At 41.0% G+C, this 25,847-nt stretch overlaps 1 protein-coding gene across 1 annotated transcript in view; it reads right to left on the reverse strand.

Annotated features, from left to right (window-relative positions):
- Positions 1-25,847, reverse strand: part of KIF13B (kinesin family member 13B) — a 208,266-nt gene that overhangs the window by 73,894 nt on the left and 108,525 nt on the right. The window contains exons 11-19 of the mRNA XM_074947418.1: positions 24,117-24,329; positions 20,749-20,859; positions 15,840-15,974; positions 13,171-13,301; positions 11,736-11,822; positions 9,498-9,688; positions 8,517-8,727; positions 6,267-6,429; positions 1,919-2,065 (exon numbers count right to left, since the gene is read on the reverse strand). Coding sequence (XP_074803519.1) covers positions 1,919-2,065; positions 6,267-6,429; positions 8,517-8,727; positions 9,498-9,688; positions 11,736-11,822; positions 13,171-13,301; positions 15,840-15,974; positions 20,749-20,859; positions 24,117-24,329 — 1,389 coding nt within the window. The remainder of the gene's footprint in view (positions 1-1,918; positions 2,066-6,266; positions 6,430-8,516; positions 8,728-9,497; positions 9,689-11,735; positions 11,823-13,170; positions 13,302-15,839; positions 15,975-20,748; positions 20,860-24,116; positions 24,330-25,847) is intronic.

Here is a 25,847-nt window from a genome sequence, read left to right on the forward strand (position 1 = left end):
CACCGTAGTGTCCAGGAAGTGGATCTCTTGTGTGGATTGGTCCAGGCTGAGGTTGATGGTGAGATGGAAATTGTTGAAATCACGGTGGAATTCCTCAAGGGCTTCTTTTCCATGGGTCCAGATGATGGAAGATGTCATCAATGTAGCGCAAGTAGAGTAGGGGCATTAGGGGACGAGAGCTGAGGAAGCGTTGTTCTAAGTCAGCCATAAAAATGTTGGCATACTGTTCCTGACAGCTTGTAGTCCATCTCTGTGTGGAATGTTGGTGTAGTGGTCTTCTACATCCATAGTGGCTAGGATGGTGTTTTCAGGAAGATCACCGACGGATTGTAGTTTCCTCAGGAAGTCAGTGGTGTCTCAAAGATAGCTAGGAGTGCTGGTAGCGTAGGGCCTGAGGAGGGAGTCTACATAGCCAGACAATCCTGCTGTCAGGGTGCCAATGTCTGAGATGATGGGGCGTCCAGGATTTCCAGATTTATGGATCTTGGGGAGCAGATAGAATACCCCTGCTTGGGGTTCTAGGGGTGTGTCTGTGGGGTTTGTTCTTGTGCTTTTTCAGGGAGTTTCTTGAGCAGATGGTGTAGTTTCTTCTGGTAACCCTCAGTGGGATCAGAGGGTAATGGCTTGTAGAATGTGGTGTTGGAGAGCTGCCTAGCAGCCTCTTGTTCATATTCCGACTTATTCATGATGACGACAGCACCTCCTTTGTCAGCCTTTTTGATTATGGTGTCAGAGTTGTTTCTGAGGCTGTGGATGGCATTGTGTTCTGTACGGCTGAGGTTATGGGGCAACTGATGCTGCTTTCCCACAATTTAGGCCTGTAAACGCTGACTCCTGCTGGTAACAGCTCACCTTACCTGATCACTCTCATTACAGTGTGTATGGTAACACGCATTGTTTCATGTTCTCTGTGTATATAAAATCTCCCCACTGTACTACTGCTTTAAACAAAATCTAATTGACAAACTTTCTTCCACTCTAGCGGGAAAAGAGGCAAACAAAACTTTTAAGGATGGCTAGGTTTATACGTACTATTACAGTAGAAAAAACTATCCTATAGTTTGCTGATCCACATGCCTTATACTGCATCCGATGAAGTGAGCTGTAGCTCACGAAAGCTTACGCTCAAATAAATTTGTTAGTCTCTAAGGTGCCACAAGTACTCCTTTCCTTTTTGCGGTTACAGACTAACACGGCTGCTACTCTGAAACCCTCCTCTAGAGTGTCTGACATAGGCAAGAAATTAAAATTGAGCAGAGTGATCCGAACCACCACGGTAACTGTCAGGGCAAGTCTACAGTCCAAATCTGCAGCTGTGCTGCTGTACCGCTTCAGGTGAAGATGCTCTAAGTTGATGGGAGAGAGGTCTCCCGTAGGCTTAATAATTCCAACTCCACGAAAGACGGTAGCTATGTGCCCACTGACATAGTGCTGTCTACACCGATGCATAGGATTGGTATAACTATCTCGTTCAGCGGTGTGGATTATTCACACCCCTGAGCAATGTAGTTATATCAAAGTAATTTTGTAGTGTAGACCAGGGCTTACAGTAAGATAAATTTGGAGCCTATCTTCAGCCAGGTTATATTAACCATTTTAAATTCACACTATTCAAAAGTTGACCAGGAGCACAACTCTTGTTCTCTCTGCTTAGCTTCTCTCCTTGTAATCCTAGTTCTTCTAGGATCCACTGTCAAATCACAAGTGGAAAGAAATATGAAATTGATAAGATACAGCAGGTTAACGAAATATTAAAGAACTTTCAGAGTCTCTGTTCAGTACTAGAAATAAGCAAGGTTTCAAGATAAGTGGCAACTTTTTGCCAACCCTCCTTACACCCAATAGTTTCCCTTTTTTTTTTTTTTAAAACATAACATCATCACCACATTACTGGTCTCTCCCCCCCATTCGTACTTACTGGGTCGTCCTCCTCGCACTCCTGCCACTCTTGATAAAGATCCCTCATATCTATCAGCCGGTTTTCCAATTTCTCCAGTGACCAGATCTGTTTGCCTTTCCCTTTCCTTCTCACCTGAATAGCAGGCTCACTAAGAACTGCACCTCGCTGCAGAAGTAAAACCATTAGAGAAGGCGGCCTGAGTAAGGAATCCATGTCATGACAACTGGCACACAGTTAAACAGAAAGTAACTTTTTGATTTAAAAAAAATATCTAGTTTAAGCAGCCAAATTCGGAATAGTAGAATCCAAGTCCAACTGTCAACATAGCATGGCCATGTCCTGTTAAACTGCCACATTTTATCCCAATAACAATGGCAGAGATCTTCATAGATCCCTTCCTTTACAAAAGTGTTGCAAGGATGAATATTTAAGCATTTCATAAAGAGCCGCAAATGAAAGAGGCTGCAAATTCAAAGTAAGATTATTACCACCTACAGTGTCCAAACTCATGCAGTTGCATAATCATTTCCTTCCTTTTATTTATTTCCTCATAACTTTTTATTAAGGCAAAATTACAATAAAATGTTTAACACAGAATCATAAAAATGTAGGGCTGAAAGGTCCCTTGCGAAGTCATTAAGTCCCGCCACCTGTCCTGAGGCAGGACCAAGCAAACCTAGACCATCCCTAACAGGTGTTCTAACCCAGAGGTTCTCAAAATGAGGGGCGGATCCCCCCACCGTGTGTGTGTGTGAGTGTGAGAGAGAGAGAGACGCTTTAGGGGGAACAAACAACCTTACTGCGCACATTTTACCCACAGCAATGAATTACTAGCAAAGCTGATTCCTCCAGACATATCGGGTCCTCAGATGGTGCTGTACATTTGACTCTAGATGGCGCTGTGGATTTTGATAAATTTCTGTTAAACTTTCACAGCATTATACAAAGTCATTGCCATCTGTACGTTAATCTATTTGCTATGACGCAGCGTGCACATTTAATTGTAAGCACTGAGCACAATCACAGTTTTGCTTTTGCTCTTATTACAATGGATAGTTGGCTCTGTTTGAATCAATGTCTGCCTTACTGTTTTTAATATGTAGTGAGTGTTGCATGTTGATTTCTTTTTTAACTGTATTTGTACCTGTGTGGTGGGAGGGGGGCGTAAACTACAACAGACACAAAGAAGCGGGGTGCGATCAAATATGTTTGAGAACCACTGTTCTAACCTGTTCTTAAAAACCTCCAATGACAGGGATTCCACAACCTCATTTGGAAGCCTATTCCAGAACTTATGGTTTGTAAGTTTTTCATAATATCGAACCTGCATCTCCCTTGTTGCAGATTAAGCAGATTACTTCTTGTCCTATCTTCAGTGGACATGGAAAACTGATCATAGTTCTCTTTATAGCAGCCCTTAACATATTTGAAGACTTATCAGGTCCACCTCCTCCCACCATCTTCATCAAGTCTAAACATACCTAGTTTTTTTTTAACCTTTCCTCACAGGTTTTCTAAACCTTTTATCTTTTTGGTTGCTCTCCTTTGGACTCCCTCTCCAATTTCCCACATCTTTGCTAAAGTGTGGCACTCGAACTGGACACAGCACTCCAGCTGAGGCTTACCAGTGTCGAGCAGAACAGGACAATTGCCTCCTGGATCTTACATACAACACTCTTGTTAATACAACCCAGAATAATACTAGCCTTTTTTGCAACTGCACCACACTGTTGACTCATATGCAATTTGTGATCCACTATAACCCCCCAATCCTTACCACGTAGCCAGTTATTCCCCATTTTGTAGATGTGTATTTGACTTTTCCTTCTTAAGTGAAAAACTTTGCACTTGTCTTTATTGAATTTCATCTTGTTGATTTCAGACCAATTCTTCAATTTGTGACAGTCATGTTCCATTCTAATCCTGTTCTCCAAAAGTGCTTGTAACCCCACCCAGCTTGCAAATTTTATAAGCATACCTTTTACATTATCCAAGCCATTGATGAAAATATTGACTAGTACTGGACCTAGAAACGGCTCCTGGGAGACCTCACTAGATAAACTCTCCCAGTTTGACAACACACGATTGATAAATAATCTGAGCACGGTCTTTCAGACAGTTGTGCTCCTGCCCTATAGGAATTTCATCTCGACCATATTTCCCTAGTTTGCTTATGAGACTGTCATGTGGGACTGTGTCAAATGCCCTACTCAAATCAAGATACATCACGTCTGTTGCTTCCCCGCTATCCACCAGGCAAGTAACAATGTCAAAGAAGGAAATTAGGTTGGTTTGGCATGAATTGTTCTTGACAAATCTATGTTAGCTATTCCTTATAACACTATTACCATTTAGGTGCTTACAAACTGTTTAATGATTTATTAAGGTCCAGGTATCAAAGTTAGGCTGACTGGTTGATAATTTCCCAGGGTCCTCTTTGTTCCACTTTTCTTAGATAGATATTACATTTGCCCTTCTCCAGTCCTCTGAGACCTCACTGTTCCATCCATTCTTGAAGATCACTGCTAACAGTTCTGAGATTGCTTCAGCTAGTTCCTTAAGTACCCTAGAATAAATTTAATCAGGAAAGGCCAACTTGACTACATCTAGCTTATCTAAATATTCTTTAACCTGTTCTCTCCCTATTTTGGTTTATGCTCCTTCCCCCTTGTTGTTAATATTACTTGGGTTGAGTATCTGGTTACCATTAACCTTTTTAGTGAAAACTGAAGCAAAACGCGCATTAAACACCTCAGCCTTCTTGATCAGTTATTGGTTTTCCTTCCCCACTAAGTAGGGGACCTACATTTTCATAGTCTTTCTCTTGTTCTTAACGTACTTATAAAGCCTCTTCCTCTTGCCTTTTATGTCCCTTGCAACATGTAACTCAATTTGTGCCTTAGCCTCTCTCATTTTATTCCTACATGCTTGTGCTATTCTTTTGTAAAATATCTACATTACTTATTCATTATTACACCTATATAACTAGTGAGGATCGGGCTATTCTTTTCTACTACATGGCTTGCTGGCCGGGAAGCTGTCCTCCTCCGAGTATGCTAAGAAGAGTAAGCAAATTTCTCAATACCCATGCTCTTTTTGGTGTTTCTCTTGTGTACATGCTTGGTGTAAAAATTCTACCATTACAAGGACAGTTCATATTTTATTATACCACAATTCCCTGGGAGGAGTGGTCACATTTTTCCAGTAATGTGCAATACAAAGTCTAGCTGCTAACAATAAAAAAGAAATTAATGTTTCCTTCGTATTTTTAAGCCTATTGAAAGATTACCTTTATAGACAAAAAACTCTACGTATATAAGGCTGAGTTCTGAAGTGACTAATAAAAATTCCAAGTGTCGGTTGAAACGTATCCTTTACTGGACTCTTGTTGTCCTAAATTCTTCTGATCTGGTCAACATAAGTGTGCAATATGAGAGAGGAATCATGGTTCCATGATTAAGACACTAGCCTGGGACATGGGAAACCAGGGTTCAATTACCTGCTCTGACACATGCTTCTGTGTGACCTTAGACAAGTCACTTAAGTCTCTCTGTGCCTCACTTACCAACCTATAAAATGGGGATAACAGAACTTCCCTACTTCACAGGGATGTTGTGGTAAGTATGTTAAAGATTCTGAGTTGCTCAGATATTATGGTGATGAGGGCCAGATAAGTACATGAGAGAGATATGATTTACCCTACAGAGAATAATAATGATGGCAAGTATGAAATAGCAAAATATGAAGCAGCAAGAGGTATAAATTGAAATTTTAAATTATACCTTTGGCTTTCTTGGCTTTTGTCACCTTACGTGAAATGTAACCGCACAGTGAAGCCCTTTAATGAACAGCCACAAAAAGGAAATGCTGCTTTTATGGCCACTATATCAGGTGATCACAGCGTAATGGGATTAACATGGAGGGACTCCCATATTACTGGCAGTTGGGTCAAATGACCATGGTTAGCAGGCAAACTTAAGAGCATGTTTCATTGTTTTTAAAAGTTTATCCTTGGTGTTTTTAAACTCTGGCATTATTGCTGTAGAAACTGATTTTAAACTAATGCATTATGAAATACTATTTTTTTAGGCAAAATGGAATTTTAGCACCAGGCAACATGAGGGTGAATTTTGTTCTAGTTGAGATAACTTGCACCACATCACATTTCCATAAACTGGCATATTTCCATACTTTCATGTTATCAGATACAACAAACATGCTACATGCTCTTCCAACATCACCATTCACAAGTGTGAACATGGGGCAAATTATCTGAATCATTAGAGCCATTGGATCACAATGTGAAGTGCGCCACGAGGCAACCTTTTATTGAACAGTGATTAAGCTCAGTGAGCTGCTGCCTCACCTTTCTGTTAGCATTAAGGCTTGAAGCTGGGATCTGCAGAGTGACCTGATACTCCGTGCTCTTGTCCAATTCCTCTGAGATGAAACTGGCTTCTCTCACACACAAATTTGCTTTAACAATTTGCTCTCTCAGCTTCCTCAGGCTGTGGTTCAACATTTCTTCTCTTTTAAAGGGGGGGAAAGAAAAAGAGGACAACCAATAAATTGTTTTAGTGAGGAAACTTCTAACTAGACTTGTAGAAGAACACACAGGACCGTGAGGCTGATCACTGCCAGGTAGGTAGGGCATTCATAGGAATCAATATCCAAAGTAACTGATTTTAAAATAGAAAGATTAGCTAAATGCCAACTTGGTCTTTTTGAAAAAAGATATTTGAAATTTTTAAGAATTTAGTAAAAACAACAAGGATTCCTTGTAGCACCTTAAAGACTAACAAATTTATTTGGACATAAGCTTTCGTGGGCTCTGAAACCTATGAATTTAGTGAATACAAAAGTTGCCAGGCTGCTAAGTCCAAAGACCCAAAGGCCTCCCCCTGTATCCATAGAACAGGCAGCACCTGTGTGAGCTATTCTGCACCTTTCCCACCCCAGAAGTGGAAGAACTGCATTAAGATGAAAGGATAATTCAGTCTCCATGATCCCGCCAATATTTGTTCTCCGAGAAGAGTGTATCAATTAGTGCCTACTGTGATACAGAGACCTCTTCACAGGGATCTATGCTGACACCAAATTCCTTCTACACAAGGCATCAAATTATTATGAGATGGTCACAACTGATCTGGGCTGGATTTGAACCTGTGATCTAGAGATGAAATGCTCGATCCTTCATTTCAATACTTATTTTTTCAAAAAAAATGTTTCTTTGGCAGTTTAAGTTAACAGTGGATTATTAGTTTTTTGGGTTTTGTTTGTGTGTGTGTGTGTGTTTTAATTACTATTACTTCTGCCTAACCCTCTGCTTTAGGCAAAGCATCACTTTCACCATAAGGCTGCTGTTACTGCCAGAAACACTGTCAGTGATTCTGTTATGACAGGAGGCAGAAGTCCTGAGCACCTTCACTGGGATTTTCTAAGAAGGGGAAGGAGGATCCCTCTCATGGACTCAAATGAATTACTCCACTAGAGCCAGCGACCAACTCCCACAGTCTTGTAGGGACTGTGGGACAATCCTCCCTTCATTTAGTGCTATTCTATTCCCCACCCTAGGACTGCTCAGGTCAGATAGATGAACATGAGTGGAAGAAATGCAGTGGCTATAAGAGTAGGTTTGCAGCCTCTGAAAGAAGGAGTTGCTTCCATGGGGGACAATCTTTGGATACTGTTGTTATAGCAGGGATGGTCAAACCATGGCTCGTGAGCTGCATGCAGCTCTTTTACAGTTAAAGTGCAGCTCGCAGAGCTCTCCATGCCCCCCTTCCCCAATCTCCATCTACCAGACTGGGTGGGAGGAGCTCAGAGCTTCTGCCCTGTGCCGGGGAAACGGGGGTGGAGGGGTATGGGGCTTCAGCCCTGCGGGAGGTTCCTGCCAGAACTTGGGACTTCAACCCCACAGGAAGTGCCTGTCGGGGCTCGGGGCTTCAGCTGCGAAGCCCCAAGCCCTGGCAGGTGCTCTCCACAGAGCTGAAGCCCCAAGCCCCTGCTCCCTGCACAACAGAAGCCCCGAGCCCGGACAGGCACCTCCCGTGGAGCAGAAGCCCTGGTACCCACCTCCCCTGAGGGACAGAAGCCCCTAGCCCCACCACCCCACTGCAGGGTTGAAGCCGAGCCCCAGCAGGCATGACCCCGGGACTCAAGCCCCAGCAGGTGTGCCCGGCTCTCAAATTTCTGAAGATTATCCTATGCGACTCGGAGGATCAGTCCACCCGTGCTATAGTTTATAGAGGAGTCCATAAACTTCCCCCAATCTCCTATTCTTCACTTCAAATTAAAATGGATGAGCCATTTGAGAATACACTGTAGATAGCATTCCTGAATGACTAGATAAGGTGACAAAATAGTTCTTTTCCACCTTTATTTTCTAGGACTTGTTAGAACAAAATGCATGGTCTGATAATCTTTACACTGACATTTCCTCTTGGCTGATGGTATCCCCACAACATTGTTGCTTCTCTGCAGGGCTCTTCTTGGGAGCCAAAGACATGCATTGTAGTCAAATGCATCTTAAATCTATAAGAGACTTCGCTGGCATTAGAAGACTGCAAGCCTGATCACCACTGCTTGAGAAATGCTGTACATTCTCATCACCCACCTCTCTTCCGCCCACTGGCGTAAGCGCTGCTGAGCACTGGGTGAGTGGGAGGAGAACCTGTCCATGCTGCGGAAGTGTTGTTTCTCTGGAGACAACCGCCTTCGCAGCTGCTCTAGTTCGTGCTCGTACATTAGTCGCTGCCGCTCCAGTGCGGATTGCTTCTCCTCTTCGTACTGCTGTTCCACGCTCTGCAAGATTGACTGCATCGGGTCTAAACCGGTGTTGAAAATAAAGAAGCTAGTATTGAAGTGTTTGGACACTCACTGAGTGCAGAGCTATTAGAGGGAAGCACTGATCCAGTGAACAGGGCACAGAGTTTGGGACTAAGGGGACCTGGATTGTATTCCATGAGTTTATCTCATGATCTTGAACAAGTTACCACTTTTCTATGGCTCAGTCCTCATCAATAAAATAGGGATACTGCTAGTTTTCTGCCTTTGTAAAGCCCTCAGATCAATGGATGAAGTGTACTCTAAAGTTTAAAAATAACTAGAAGAGATGAACTATTACATTTTGTCAAAGTATACAAAACCAATTGTTATTTTGTTCTATGGTTTAGCACTAGAAATCAGAGAGGGATAGGTAGGTGACCTAATGGAAGTTAGAGATTGAGAAGGTCAGGTTGAATCAATTCCCCTCACCTTTGCAAAGTGGGACACCTTTGGCAGCTATATAAGGCTACTGAAACCAAAAAACTTGACTTCAGAGTCAGTTGCAGGATCAGAGAGTACAAAGCTCTGCCCAAACACCTCAATGCTAAACCATGATATCCCCAATGTTCTAGTTCTGGGTCTCGCCTGAACAGAAACTGTGAATTCTAACAAGTTTTGTAGGGTTTTTTTCCCTTCAAGGGTAAAATGACTAAGAGAAGAAAGTGTATTCAGTAGGAAGCTAGAAAGGAAAATGATTCCTGGGTTACAAGGTACTCAGGATGTAATCCGATTCCCTGCTTGTATTCTTAATATATCTGCTGCCTCTTACCATTGCCACTGAGTGCCTTCATGATAACTTCCATTTGGGCATATTCATAGCTGAAGTTCATTTCACTGGATACTTCACTGGAATTGTCTCCATCTATATCTAGCTGCTCGACACTGTTGCTGCACCCCAGAGAGTTGTCTTGCTCTTCATCCTCCTGCTCTACTTTCTTTTTCTTTTTTGGCAAACTCAATCTTTAAAAAAAAGAAAAGAAAAAGCAATGTCTAACAAACAAACAATTTTTATCCCCTGCCTCTGTAATAAAACTTGCTTTTAGAGGATTCTTAAAATGAAGGCAAGTCCCCACAACCCACAGATTTTCCTTTTAAAATATTGTGTGGATGAAGGTGGTGCCCTCCTCAGTAGAGTCAAAATAAAGGTTTCAAAGCACCCTAACCGGGACCACTATATCAGACTGGAAGTACAACTGCCCTTCTCTCCTCTCCTTCAGATACAGCTATTTATACCAGATGGACACCTATCTATTCATAGATTCTAAAGCCAGAAGTGACCATTGTTATCCTCTAGACCAGGGGTTCCCAAACTTGGTTAGCGGCTTGTTCAGGGTAAGCCCCTGGCGGGCTGCGAGATGCTTCGTTTACCTGAGCGTCCACAGGTACAGCCGCTTGCAGTTCCCAGTAGCCGTGGTTCGGCGTTCCTGGCCAATGGGGGCTGTGGCAAGCAGTGGCCCGGTCCACGCCGCTTCCGCAGCTCCCATTGGCCGGGAATGGTGAACCGTGGCCACTGGGAGCTGCAGGCGGCCGTACCTGTGGATGCTCAGGTAAACAAAATGTCTTGTGGCCCGCCAGGGGCTTACCCCAAACAAGCCGCGAACCACGTTTGGGAACCCCTGCTCTAGACTAACCTCCTGTAGAACACAGGCCAGAGAATTTACCCATAATAATTCTGAGAGCATATCTTTTAAAAAAAAATCCATGTTACACCTTTCTCTGCTAGATTGTTGAGTCCATTATTAAATATTTGTTCCCTATGTAAATACTTACAGACTGTAACCAAGTCACTCCTTAACCTTGTCTTTCTTAGCTAAATAGACTGAGCTCCTTGAGTCTATAACTATATAAGGCATGTTCTCTAATCCTTTAATTATTCTCATGGCTCTTCTCTGAACCCTTTCCAATTTATCAACACCCTTCTTGAAGTGTGGGCACCAGAACTGGACACAGTATTCCAGCAGCAGTTGCACCAGTGCATATAGAGAAGTAATATAATCTCTCTACTCCTGCTCAAGATTTCCTTATTTATGTATCCAGGATCACATTAGCTCTTTTGGCCACAGTGTCATACTGGGAGTGTGTGTTCATCTGATAATCCACTGATTATCTATGCCCCTAGGCACCTCTGACAGCATTTAACAATACAGATATAATTTACAACTCCATGAATTTCATCAACCCTCCCATGCATTAATCAACAAACTGCCTGGTGACATTGAAGTTATTCCCCTCTTCTTCCCCCTTCACAAGCCTCCCTCTTTCCAAAAGGGAAGGAGAATAATTAGGTTTTACAGCATGCCCTAGAGGTCAAAAGATTTGGGCGATTTCAGACCAAGGGTGGAGAGCGAGTTACAAAGATGAGAGGCCCTTCCCAGAGAACTCTTGCCAGCAGTCATCACTTTTCTTTTTTTAAACAGAGGGAACTCCATTCTGAGGGTCTCCAATGATCAGAACTGCAGCAGTATGCCACGGAGCACGGTGATCTTTCGGGTAGGTACGTCCCATGTCACTTAGGAAATTATAAGTCAATCACTTTAAACTCCATTCCAGAAACCAAGAGGCAGACACTGCAGATCAGCGTAATATGCTCACAATGAGACATAGTGTTTACCAAGGATGCTTCAGAATTCCACACCAACATCAGCTTTCAGAAAAATGTAAACTGTAGCCCCAAATACAGTGCACTGTAGTAATCTAATCTGGAGGTGACAAAGGTGTTAATGATGGTAGTATAGTCCACAACAAAATGGGCCACAACCTCCCGGAAATACATAAATTAAAATCACCCTCAGCACATTACAACCAAGCCAAGACTGTGCACAGCGGCTATGCCAATGGGCATTCGAAAACATCCTCTAGCCAGCACTGCCTCTACAAACCCACAGAACGGGCAGCATATGATCCATCTGCATCTTGAGAGCTCGGGTAGAGACCCATAATTATTCTTTGTGCTAAAAGCTAAAGCAAAACTGGCTCAAGGTCATAACTGGATTAAGACCTTCTATACCTGAAGAAGTGGTTGTTTCCCCACAGTATTCTGTCTCCATGGTGTAGCTGCGTAGGACCCACAACAGCAGAACCATTTACAAATGTTCTGTGAGGAGAAGAAGAAGAAGAAAACCTAATACAAATACATCCAGATAGGTTCTGTTTTTTAGAGGGGAGAATAGTTTGTTTCATTCTCTCAATTAGTTTGGGGGAGGAAAGCAGGTTTGAGGATTACAAATTAATAAGCAAGCATGTGTCCTGTAACTTGGCACTGGTTCACCAATTTCTGAACTGATTTAAACTCTCGTTTAAGCTCCATAATATTTAGTATTTTTTAAACACAAACTGTACTTGAAGAGCATTATTGAAAACAAATCTATTGGGCCTAAAAAAAGTGTATGGCTTTGAATATAGCCCATTGGAAGGAAACACAGCTATTTTTACATTGTTTAGAAATACAAGGAGAATAAATGTAGACCATGTAAAGAAAAAGTTGGAGATCTTGGCTATATGCATGGTTTACTGGAGACATCATCAACTCCAGTTTTATGGTTCATACTGGTAAAAACTATACTTTTATACTGTTTATTTCTAAAATAGACCAAGCTCCTAGGCCTGCACATACAGAACCTCGATAAAGTACAGGAATTTCATGCCCATTATGTGTTCATCACCACATTATATGGAACATTAAGCTTCTGTTAGAAACCCCAAACGTGCATGGCATTTTGTGGTTTGTTGGAATGTAGCATTTACTTTCCAAGTACCATTACTTAATCGGATAACATAGCATAGTGGTCCCCAACCTTTCTGTGGGAATAGCACATTCCTATTCCCAACAGACTGTGGCGGGCGCCAAACACTCTGCCACCGAAATGCCACTGAGAAGTGGCAGCGGAAAGAAGCCTCGCCGCCGAAATGCCGCTGAGAAATGGCAAAGCTTCTCAGTTGCATTTCGGCAGCGCGATGTCCTGAGGGCACACACAACTGCCCCAGCGGGCGCCATTGCCCCCTGACATAGCAAATGCTTCAATAAAATTTCACATATGAACAGTTTTTATAGAAGATTAGTTTATATCTTGACACTCACAGCTAAATTTAGACACGTGCAAATAAGTTAGCACGTGTTTGCTGAAACTATAATTTACTTCTGTATCATCATTAAGAAAAAAGACACACACACCCCAGATATTCTGTTTGAAATCTAATCCAATAAGACCCAGAACTGGAAGAGCAAGGATGCTATATATTAGGAATGAGACGCACTGACAGAGCTGTTCAGGGGGAACACAGCAAGCTCATTATTAAAATCTAAACAGAAGCCAAAAGTAGCATTTTATCTTGAGATGAAGTGAAGAAGCTTATTTAGAAATCATCTTCAGGCACCATTCACCCTAACATATTTGCTAAAATTAAAGGTATGGGGCTGACTTTACAATATTTTGTAACATTACCGAGTATTTTTCTGAGGTGTTAGCATAACCTGTCCTTCTGAGGGTATTTCTATCACACAGTGTTCAGGAAGAATTCCCATTCCACATAACTGGATATCTTGGGAGTCATCTGACCCTATTAACGTGTGCTCCTGTGGAAGGATCAAATCCAGATGTTAGTAACAGGTAGCAGACATTTCCTTCTGATTACTCTATAGTGAGTGCACACCTCGCACCCTTACATCCTACCCTTTGGAATGCCTACTCCCTTAATTACTGAAGTTTTGAAAGCTACTTAGCAATCTTTAAAAAAGGGGAAGGAGACATTAGAACTAGAAGCAATCAGAGAAATGGAATTGAACTGATTTATAAGTGACATTTGTAATAATAAATTTTAGATTGAACTAGACCTTCACGGCAAAGAGTGAAAAAGGCCCACACTTCAGAATCCTTTAGCAACTGAGAAGTGCTATGCTGAGCTATATCTACACCACACACCAGCAGCAGCGTGTAGCAAACGTGTAGCCACATGCTGCAGTGGAAAGCAAGCTGCATCCACACTACAGTGTGTACCTACATGTGCCCGGGAAAGGCTCTGGCAGTGGAAAGCCAGACAGGAATGGCTCACTCTTTCCCTGCTGCCGCCATCCCCCTCCCCCGCCAGAGCTTTTTCCTGTTGCAGGGAAAGGCTCCAGGAACAGGGATCTGGGAGAACCCTGCCCCGCTGCCAGAGTCTTCCCCTACTTACATAAATATCCCCACCCTTCAGGTGTTCCTTTACTTGCCTAAGCCATGCCTCGCCAGCTACAATGTTATTTATATCCTTGCTAGGGTAGCTACAGGGGCGTGTAATCTCACTGTATGCTTCTTTTGGCAGCACGTAGACGTACCTTCAATGTAAAGAAGTGACAGTAGCAGTGGTAAGAGGCTAACGAGGGACTACTAGTTAAGAACAGATACTGGTAGCATAACAGACCACTTACAGTGTGCCGCAAGTTGTATGTGGCACTAGTCGACATGTAGACTCGACACCCAGAACAATTGGGCACAGCTTCTCTTTTACACCCCAGAATAGAGCTCTCCACCAACCAAAGGGAGCTCTAGACAGTGCTGCCCAGCTCTTGCAGAGCTCAGATGGCTCAGCACAAAAGAGGCTGAAGATGACTGCTAGACTGACAAAAGGGAGTTGGCTCTGAGATTCGGTGGATCCACACTCTGATCATCTTCAGGAAAAGCTGCAAAAACCTTCCTCTTTGAAAAAGCCTTTTCTCCACAAGAATGACACAAAACTGAAACCCCATTCTACTCAGAAATCCAAAATCACCCAAAAAGAAAGTCTGAAACAAATCAATCCGAAAAAAAAAAAATCTAAAAAATAACTTTTCACCCCAAAGTGGGAGTCGTCGAGCAGGACGTAGCTGCTAAATTTGATTTTTACTGACTATAAACAGTAGCGAGAAGCAAACCACAACTCTAAGATAGATAGTTCTGGTTCTATCTGAAAGGGAATTGCAAGAACATTGAGTATTATTTTTACTAGTTTCCCCATCCTACACCACATAACAATGAGTGCATTTTGCACATGGACTGAGATCATCCTTCTGAACGTGCTTTGTCATTAATGTATTCTTGTTATGTATTCACATTAAGCAACAAAGAAATCACCACAGTCTCAATAGCTGTCAGAGTTGAGGCTGACTTAGCAGTATGAATCAGAATCCAGACACCTACATACAAGATGCTGGAAATGCTTTGACTCCTCTCCAAAAATCCTGAATCAGCTCTTTTGTTGTTTATTAATGGTTATAAGGGGCAGTGATGAATAAGGGTTTTTTCTTTTGTTTTAATTCTTTGGGTAGCGGTTTGCTCTGTGATATACAATGACTGATCTAAAAAGAAGACAACATACATCTCCTAAGAGAGGCAGCATAAAACCACTTTTAGCCCAAATGCTAATCATGTGGCTGCCCCAAGACAAATTACTCCACTTCAGTGGGAGGGAAATCATTAACAACCAACAATGTGAGAACTTTGGCACTTGAACTTAACATTAAATTGCTGCTCTACTCTGAAAAGTGACTTAAAACTGCAGCATAGATTCCATTTGCCACTCTGCCTCCAGATCAAACCTGCTCAATTTACAAACTAGCCCAGACTTAAGCTGGGTTCATTCTTTTGCACCCAACACCAATAATATGGAATTCTACCATCAGAAGTTGCACTTCAACAGAATAGATGAGCTGGAATAGAACCCAGCCCTCTCCCCAGAGCCATATTGATTCTGCAGTGGTAACAGAAGTAAAAAACTAATTTTAGAAGTCAGTAGATATAACTGTGAACATACATGGAGAAGCAAATTGATTTAGTAAGATGCCCCAATTTTTGCATGATCACTTTTCTGAGTAAAGCTACACAAAAAGAGCTGTAAAGGCCAGACAACTGCTTGCAAAAGGGAAAATTTCTAAGGATACAAAATGCTACTATGACACATTTACACTGCTTTCTGGTTCTCTGTAACAGTAAAGAGGACCTGCAATTTAAAAAAAGCTGTATTTGGGCCATTTTTGCTAACCACTGGACACTAAACAATGCCTCTGTAGTCTGTTTCTCATAAGGAACTCTCTACCCATATGCATTTCCACAGGGTTAAATTATCCACTTAAACATGTTGAAACGAAGTGTTATTTCACCTTTAAGTAATAGACCAGAAGTTCATTGAGAGCAGGATCTGCATTCAAATTAACAAGGAAGCACTTGTTATCCCCAACTTTGATTCCAGAAGACTGAAGAGAAATGCCAAGACTTTCCAGTTGTTTCTGCCGCTCCTGTAAGAGAAACCGCCGAAATATTAATGTTTAAGATGTATAAGAAACAGATATATTACAGTACACATTACTACCTGCTAAGAAATCAAACCAACATAATAAGCAGCAACTTATTGAATTAAAGGCATCCAGGAAACTATTTCTGATGGGCCTCTTGCCAGTGCATGTTGGAACCCTATAGTCTCACAGGGTTATATCTTGCTAGCGAAAGACAAGTATAGTTGTGAGGATCACATTGTAGATCTGCATGGGCTTCACTATAGCCTCCTTGAAATAATGAAACAGCAACACAAAGCCACCTCTACAGCCTTTTGTTTCCCATTCTTAGCTAGGAGGCAACAAATTCAGCCAAATCCTTGCCAAGTCAAACTGTTCATCTTTGTCCCATAGAAACTGACCACCAAAAAATTTGAAATTCTATTTAAATAATGCAGGAAAGATTTTCTGCTAAACAAGAACAGTAGCATTTAACAGGTTTCAGAGTAGCAGCCGTGTTAGTCTGTATCCGTAAAAGGAAAAGGAGTACTTGTGGCACCTTAGAGACTAACAAATTTATTAGAGCATAAGCTTTTGTAAGCTACAGCTGTAGCTCATGAAGTGAGCTGTAGCTCATGAAAGCTTATGCTCTAATAAATTTGTTAGTCTCTAAGGTGCCACAAGTACTCCTTTTCCTTTTAGTAGCATTTAAGATGGCATATTATTCTCATCAACTGACTTCTTAGAGTTCAACAACAGACCAGTACTTTATTAAAAGCGTACATCTTTTACAGGGAAATGTTAAAAGTTTTTCTCCCAGTATTCCACTCTTCACCCAAACATTTTTGAATTTGTAGTGGACAGATATCTTACTATCTTACCATCCTTTCCTAAAAGAATGACCACAGTTTGGTTAATAATACCACCTTGCTCAGAAATTAAACAGAGCTACACTGAAAAGTGCAGTGGAAAGTCTCAAAAACGAAATGTAAAGCTTTTCAGCAGAACAAACTGATGCTCGGGTGAGGGTCCATCATCTACTAAAGCTAGGATTCCAAAGGAGAGAATTCATGCAATTCCCCAGGGTTGTCTCACAATGCTCATAAGAACGTAAGCACGGCCATACTGGGTCAGACCAAAGATCCATCCAGCCCAGTATCCTGTCTTCCAACAATGGCCAATGCCAGGTGCCCTAGAGGGAATGAACAGAACAGGTAATGATCAAGTGATCTATCCCGTCACCCATTCCCAGCTTCTGGCAAACAAAGGCTAGGGACACCATCCCTGCCCATCCTGGCTAATAGCCACTGATGGACCTATCCTCCATGAACTTATCTAGTTCTTTTTAGAACCCTGTTATAGTCTTGCCTCATGTGAACAAAAGAAGTAATCCCCCTGCTTTTTTTTTTTTTTTAAACAGAGGGAAAATTGAGAAACAAAATGGTTAAGTGACTTGCACAAGAAGTCCACGGCAGAACCATGATTAAAATCGCTATTTCCTCACTCAGTTCCAGTCCATAAACTCAAGGCTGTTGTTTTCTATAACCTATTGGTAGATACAGGACCCACAGGCCAAAGAAAAAGTTGATTCCTGGTCTGAATCATGAGAGATTTTCTTTTAAAAAAAAAAAAAAGTACAAGAGACAGAGTTTCTGTATTATGCAAAAAATTTAAGTGCATAGGCCCAGGGAAAAAAATTAAACTAAAAGCTTCAGCAGTATACCAAACAGCAATCATAGGATCAGAAGGGACCTCATGAAGTCATCTAGTCTAGTCCGCTGCACTCATGGCTGGATGAAGTATTATCTAGACCATCTCTGTCAGGTGTTTGTCTAACCTGCCCTTAAAAACTTCTAATGACTGAGATTCCACAACCTCCCTAGGCAATTTATTCCAGTGCTTAACTAACCTCACAGTTCAGAAGTTTTTCCTAATGTCCAGTCTAAACCTCTCTTGCTGCAATTTAAGCCCGTTGCTTTTTATCCGTTCCTCAGGGGTTAAGGAGGACCATTTTTCTCCCTCCTTGGAAAAACCTTTTATGTACTTGAAAACTGTCATGTCCCCTCTCAGTCTTCTCTTCTCCAGACTAAACAAACCCAATTTTTTCAATCTTCCCTCATAGGTCACGTTTGCTAGACCTTTAATCATTTTTGTTGCTCTTCTCTGGACTTTCTCCAATTTGTCCACATCTTTCCTGAAATGTGGCACCCAGAACTGGACACAATACTCCAGCTGAGGTCTAATCAGTGCAGAAGAATTACTTCTTGTGTCTTGCTTACAACACTCCTGCTAATACATCCCAGAATGTGTGTTTTTTTGCATCAGTGTTACACGGTTGACTCATATTTGGCTTATGATCCACTATGAGCCCCAGATCCCTTTCCACAATACTCCTTCCTAGGCAGTCATTTCCCATTTTGTAGGTGTGCAACTGATTGTTCCTTCTTAAGTAGAGTACTTTGTATTTGTCCTTGTTAAATTTCATCCTATTTACTTCAGACTATTTCTCCAGATCATTTTGAATATTAATCCTATCCTCCAAAGCACTTGTAACCCCTCCCAGCTTAGTATCGTCCGCAAACTTCATACGTGTAGTTTCTGTGCTATTTTCTAAATCATTGATGAAGATATTGAACAGAACTGGATCCAGAACTGATCCCTGAAGGACCCCACTTGATATGCCCTTCCATCTGGATTGTGAACCACTGATAACTACTCTCTGGGAATAGTTTTCCAACTAGTTATGCACCCACCTTGTAGTAGCTCCATCTAGGTTGCATTTACCTAGTTTGTTTATGAGAAGGTCATGTGAGACAATATCAAAAGCCTTACTGAAGTCAAGATATATCACATCTACCGCTTCCCCGCTATCAACAAAGCTTGTTACCCTGTCAAGGAAAGATATGTTGGTTTGACACAATTTGTTCTTGACAAATCCATGCTGACTGTTACTTATCACCTTATTATTTTCTAGGTGTTCACAAACTGATTGCTTAATTATTTGCTCCCTTATCTTTCCGGGTACTGAAGTTAAGCTGACTGGTTTGTAATTCCCCGGGTTGTCCTTATTCCCCTTTTTATAGATGGGCACTATATTTGCCCTTTTCCAGTCTTCTGGAATCTCTCCAATCTTCCATGACTTTTCAAAGATAATTGCTAACGTCTCAGATATCTCCTCAGTCAGCTCCTTGAATATTCTAGGATATATTACAGCAGAATCTGGTGACTTGAAGACATCTAACTTGTCTAAGTAATTTTTATAACTTGTGCTTTCCCTAATGTATGCTTCTAAAATTTTGAGAGAATGGTCATTTAATTCCCCATAATGCTTTGATAATGTTTTTTCCTGATCACCACAGCTCGCTGCTTTTCTTTTCAACCCCGTGCTTTTGTATCCGATATTGGGCATTTTTAATATTTCCTTCCCTCATGCTCCTGGAAAGGACAACGTGGATTCTTGAAAGTTCTATTGTATTGAATCATCTCTGTTCTTAGAGGTGTGTATTTATGTTATTAATGCTTCCTGGTGTGGAAGAAATATTACAGTAGGTGAAGATGTAAAGTTTGTATTAAAGAACCCGATAAACTAGCACTTTTTTCTAATAAAAATAGAGCCAAACAAAAACAAAACAAAAAACACACCATTTTATAAAAGAATTCCAGCAGTTAAAAACATGGTTTTACCATCAGACAGCATTAGGGAAAAAAAACCCTTAAGACTTTACTATTTTAAAACCTGATGCAGCAAAAGCGAAAGTATTCATCTTTAGTGAACCAAGATAGTCAGTAAAAGGTTTGATATGGAAGTGAGGTTTTGCACATTTACATTTTCCCCCACTCTAAAATGCAGGTTGGATATAAGCCACAAGACCAAAAATAAATCACTCCATTTGACACATCTTAACAATTAAACCTTTTAAACTTAGCATTGCACAAGCCCTAGTTCTTATTCTTTCATTGCCAACATTTCACTTTTTTTTCAGAAACTATGATAAGGCTCTTGAAGATCTCAGCCATGTAAACATGTTATAATAGGTCAAGAATTTAGGAGCAGAAAGAAAAACAGGTAAATAACATTTCTTTCAAGAGGTCTGAGGCCAACAAGCTAACCTTGTTTCTGATTATGTCACCTACAAAAGCACTTTTTTGTATCACAGGGTTATATTTTCTCACTATTTAATACGCTCTCTACATCAGCTTTCAATAGGTTTTTCAGTGCAAGTGCTTACATCAACATTTGTTTGGTAAGGATGGAAAGCGTCATGGTGAACTGCACAAACTTTCAACTATCGTTTGCTGTTATGTGCTGAATGCTCTAAACATCAGGGATAAGAGCAGCATTCAGCATATAGAAGGATTTTGAAGTTACAAAAAGAAAAAAAGGCAAGTTCAATTATTTTTTAATATTCTGAATGCTCCTTAACTTTGTTTTTTGAGGTATTCAGCACATAACTCTGTATTTAATGCACTCACACTCCACCTTTAATCACAGTCAACAATTTCACTGTCTGAAGGGTATAAAATCCCTCTAATCCTCTCCATCCATGGATTTTTTTTAAAGCAATCTCTCAATTTACATAGAGTCTGAAGGTTTACTATTGTCCCCAGAGCAGTAATCTGTGATGTAACCTGCTATCCCAGGAATTAAGCAAAAGCCCTTTAAAAGGGCAATGAACTTGACCTACTTACCCATAAACGTGAAGGGCTATCCTGACAACTATTATGAAGGGATAAACAAAGGAAGTAAGTAAGTAATAAGATTTTCTCCCTAACTGCCAAAATCAAAGAAAATGCAAACCTGTGCTATCTCCTCTGTTTTTCTTAATTTCTCTTCCCAGGTGACAGTCATTTCCTGGATCAATTTCTCAGATTCCTCCAACCGATCCTTTAGTTCTGGTGATTTCATAGCCTGCAAATGAAAAAACAAGACATTGAATTCCTTGATATTAACACCTTAGATTATCCCTATAGATTAGACACATCAACTCGACAGGTCAATAAAGGAAACTTAACCCCCACTCCTACCACAGAAAGAATTCAACTCCCTCGACACATTTAACCAAATCACTTATCACCACCACTTCTCTCGTGTACTGTTGGTTCCAAATACAGACCCTCAAAAGAGAGTTTATCTGCCCTAATGTAAATCAATTACAAGAATTCTTTCCATTGCCAAGAAGAGATCAACCATAGACTAAGCCCATTTTGTTGCCATATTCAATTCTGAAGCCTTACTGGCTGGTATCTAAAAGAATCAGAGAGATTGTCAGAAATGCTGGGGTTGGCCTGCTATCACTTTCTCAGTGATTTTTCCCACAAAAGGGCAGTTAGGGTCCCAATGATTATTGTATGGTCATTATTGCGGAGATTTATTTTTGCATGGTCCGGGGTTTGGCTCCTAAGAGATCACTTTTCTTCACATGGATCACTCAGACAGCTGAAACATTCCTGTTTGTATTTTGCAAAGCTGGAGGCAGGGTGATCCTAACAGAATGCTTAACACTGGAATTTTATCCCCTTGTCAATTCATTAAGTTTGTTGGCCTTCATGACTCAGTCTCATGCTTACTCAAAGAGCCAAGTGGATAGATATTTTCCCCTTGAGATTGGTATGGGGCTGATGTTTCTGTATCATATGTAATGTCCACCAATACTAGTACTGGGGTATTCTTATTATACTATCTTCGATAGGAAGTAGATTTGTTATAATAATTTATGCTTGTTTGTGTATCATTTCCATTTACAAAATGAAAATACTGTCAACCACTAGGTGTTTACACAATGTCAATCAATGCAAGCAAGGGAGATTTAGGTTAGATATTAGGGAAAGCTTTCTACTATAAGGATAATTAAGCACTAGCATAGGTTTCCAAGCAAGATTGTGGAATTCCCATCATTGGAGGTTTTTAAGAACAGACTAGACAAGCACCTGTCAGGGATGCTTAGGTATACGTAGTCCTGCGTCAGCAGAGGGGTCTGGACTAGGTGAGGTCACTTCTGACCCTTCATTTCTACGATTCTGTGAAACATAGCTCCTCATTGGACCAACTCCCTAACCCCACAACCATAATGCCCTCAAGAAGCACATAGACTTCACTGCATGCCCTGAACAGACTCCAGATCTCTTTGACCAAGAGCAGAAGCAAGAGCTAGGAGTGTAGGTTCCTCCCCTTTCCTGGAATTTCCCCAGCCCCCAGATATACAAGTCTAGGGACTGACAGCTGGAGCATCTCAGCAGATCAATTGTACAGATAAAACCTGCAGAAAGGCCTTTTACATATCTAAATCACAAGGAATTCATAGCTCATAACCAATAGAACGGATTGTATCCATGAAGGAAAGGGAAGCCAGTGCAGTCTCTAGAACAAAGGTCTAATATACCTAATTCCAATAAAGTATTGATTAAGCAAAGGCAATGGGATCTAGTGAGAAAAGCACAAAGTTGGAAATAAGTTATTTTCAAGTTCTAAATCTGCTTTGGTTATTTCATATGATCTTAGACAAATCACTTAACATCTGTGTCTGCTTCTTCATCAGCATGGAGATCAATTATACCTACTACACAGGGAGGATTTTTTGGTTGAGGTTTGGATATATATGAGATATATAAAATTAGCGCTAAGCATTAACTACCTTATTTTGACACCCAGGTTACACAACATTGCATAGTTATAAGAACAAAATACAAAGCTCTCAGATATACAGGACCAAAACCAGAATGTAAGAAAGCAGGCGCATCCCCAGAGAGTCTGGATTAGCTGATTGTTTAGTTTCCAAGATCAGCACAGAAATGTTGGTGGATTTAGTGTGGACACAATACCACATTTTGGAATTAGTTCCAGAAGAGTTAGGCTAACTTGACTCAACTAGTATAGATAAAATAAAAAGATCAAGAGAGAGAAATAAATCTTATTTGTCCAGTAAAAAATGAAAGTGTCAGATATTGTTCTGCTTACAGCTATTTGAGAGAGAAAGTGAGGGACACCGACACCAAAAATACACTGTAAGGTCTAAACTTAGAAGTGAACTTCAGAATGTAATTCTGCGACTGTCCATATGGGTCACTAAACATTTTGTTCATTTTTTTTTTTTTTAGAAATATGTGCAAGCAATTGTTTTATGAAGATAAATAGGTCATATACAAATGCAATAAGCTGGAGAGGAAGAGAGGCTACAAATACAGCTTATGATCTTTACAGTGCAGACTTTTAGCTATAAGCGGTGTACCATTTTTGTATTTTATGTCAGTCCCATTGAGATGATGGTGGGGGTAGGATTTAACACACAGGAAAGGAATGATCACTTATATTACATTGTTTTAGAGAGCTGGCTTCCATTATTTGTGCACTAACCCCAAAACTAAAACATGAAAAAAAAAAACCAAACACTTTTGAAAATCTCAGCCATTGAGCCTCATAACACTCGTCTGATGGAAGTAGTATTATCCCAATTTTCCAGAATGAGAAACAGACACAGATTAAATAACTTGGCCGGGGCCATAATCACAGCACCTTCTTTAGCGGTTCTGGGAAGAGAACCCAAAACTACCCTGACTCCTAGCCTTGTTCTCTAACCATTAGATCATGCTCCTGCATGCTTCCATTCAGTTTGAGGCACAAATAAATCACAAGTATCTTGTCTTCAATACCTGAAATAGGGGATATATTCATAATAAATATCGTTAAATGTTTTTGAAAGTTGTAAGGTAAACAGAAGACATGTGACTATATTTACATCTTGAAGAAAGTGTTGTAATTCTGCTGTATTCCTGGGCAGTTAGATAAAGCCCTCGCATTAGCAAGCACAGACTTTCAAATGTCTGTGTCCCGTGTTCTATCTGTATGTCTTTCTCTCTCCTTGATCTCTGCCTAAGCTTGGACACTACAATGTGACCACTCAATGAAACATTCCAAGGGAAGCTTGCCTCTCACATTACCACCCCCACTAGTCAACACTCAGCAGCCTCATATGGATAAGAGAAAAACGGGGAGAGGAAGAAAGCTGAGGTGAAGAAAGTTGATGTTGATTTTCCCCATAGATACCGCCTAGTATTGCCTTACTGATGTTTATCTTCAAGCCCAGACAAAATATCCAACATGTGTCTTCATAGGATTGCAGCAGCATGAAGTAGAACACAAAGGAGCTGTGAACAGCTAGTATATTGTACCTCTGCTTTGGTGAGCTGTTCTCTGAGCTTCTCCACCTCCTCTCGGAGTTCTCGGATGATGCGAGCATTGGGGTCTTCATTCACCACGGCATGGTTAACTATGTTCTTGGCCCGGTCTGCATATCTCAATGTGGAAAGGGTCTCATCATAGTTATCTGCTGCTGGGCTGACTGTTGCCACCATGGCAGTCTTGCTATTACCACCAAGGCTGTCCTGCAGGAGAGCAAAGGAAAGAAATTAAGGCAGGGTTTTTTGTTCATTTGTTTTTAAAAAAAGAGCACTGAAGAATAAAGGAGGGGACTGGTAATGAGAGAGCTTTTCACCCCAAGCCCACCAGTTCAAATCCAGTCCATGTAGGTAGTAACTAAAAGCTGTTTGCATCTGAAGGCTATTTGGTGGCCTATGTATACTGGGTTGATGGCCTCCTTAGGTCTTCTATTGGTACCTATCTCTATAATATCTGAGTGCCTCCTCCAGGAAAAGAAGCCACTTGTGAAGGTTCTCTTTCCTGCAGTCATGAGCCTTCATCACTGGTCCAGAGTTTCAGTGTTGAAGAGTGAAACAAGAGAGGGCAGGAGGGAGAGAGACACCCCATCTTTCAGGTAGATTAAGCCAATCTGATTGAGGGTTCTAAAAAGTCAGGCCTGTAATTGCTGACAGCATCGTTGTCCATCTAAACAGATTGACCAAGGACTGTATCATGGAGGCTAAACTACTTTCTTGTCCCTAGATGTAGTCCCTCCTGACCAAGGGTGAGGAAACGTTGCATTGTTGTTCCCTATGCTGTATTTGTTCTATGATTGATACAGAGGACTAATCTTCAGAGCTGTCAAGTTCATCTCGGGGTATCAGTGGCCTCCACTCATCTGAGGGGCTTTTATTGTTTTAGTGAGATCCGTCTACCATTTCATGTTCTCAAATAGTCTGGCAACTTTCACAAATACTGAGTGTAGATTTAAAAAAAGTAATTCTAAAGTATCCGACAACCTCACATCAGCAAGTACATGCCAGGGATGATTGTCAGGGACTATTTAAGACAGAAATGTAGGACCTCACTCAATGTATGTATTTTGTAGGTTACATTCAGTAGTTGTTTAAATCAGCAAGCTCTGGTAGAGGTCCCTTGAGGCAGGAAACATGTTGCAGTGGCACAAAATGGCTATAACTCCATTTTTGGGGAGAGAGAAAGGGAAGAGAGCTCATAAGAGACTAATGCCACCCAGCTCTAAATGAAGCATAAGCCAATATAGCAAGAACTGCTTTTCAAAACTGTTCTACTAGTGTCTAAAGCTGCTTCCTACCACTGGGAGAAGTCCAGTGAAGCAAACCAGCAGTTGCATCTCCTGCCATCCACAGGAATTAATCTTTGAGTCAATGGATATGATGCAACAGGAAGGGGATGATGTAATTTATCCATTCTTGTGTCGGCTTTCCTGACCTTAGCTCTGTGTTCTAGTTAAACTCATTGGTGGGTTGTCCTTCTCTAACAAGCACGTCTATGATGAGCCCACATAGGGTGCAGAAGCAGACAGCTATAACACATTTGCAACAAAAGTTACACCAGAAAGAAAACAGTATATTACTGTGCATCATTTTAATCAGCAAATTGGAGACCAGGCTAATAATAAATGCTTGTTCAATACAGAATGGTTTGTACAAATACCAAACAAAATATTTGTCCTAGAAGGTAAATAGCTTGATGCTATCTGTTTAAAAACAAACAAAAAAAAA

The sequence above is a fragment of the Natator depressus genome, chromosome 3 (assembly GCF_965152275.1).
Source record: "Natator depressus isolate rNatDep1 chromosome 3, rNatDep2.hap1, whole genome shotgun sequence".
NCBI lineage: Eukaryota > Metazoa > Chordata > Testudines > Cheloniidae > Natator > Natator depressus.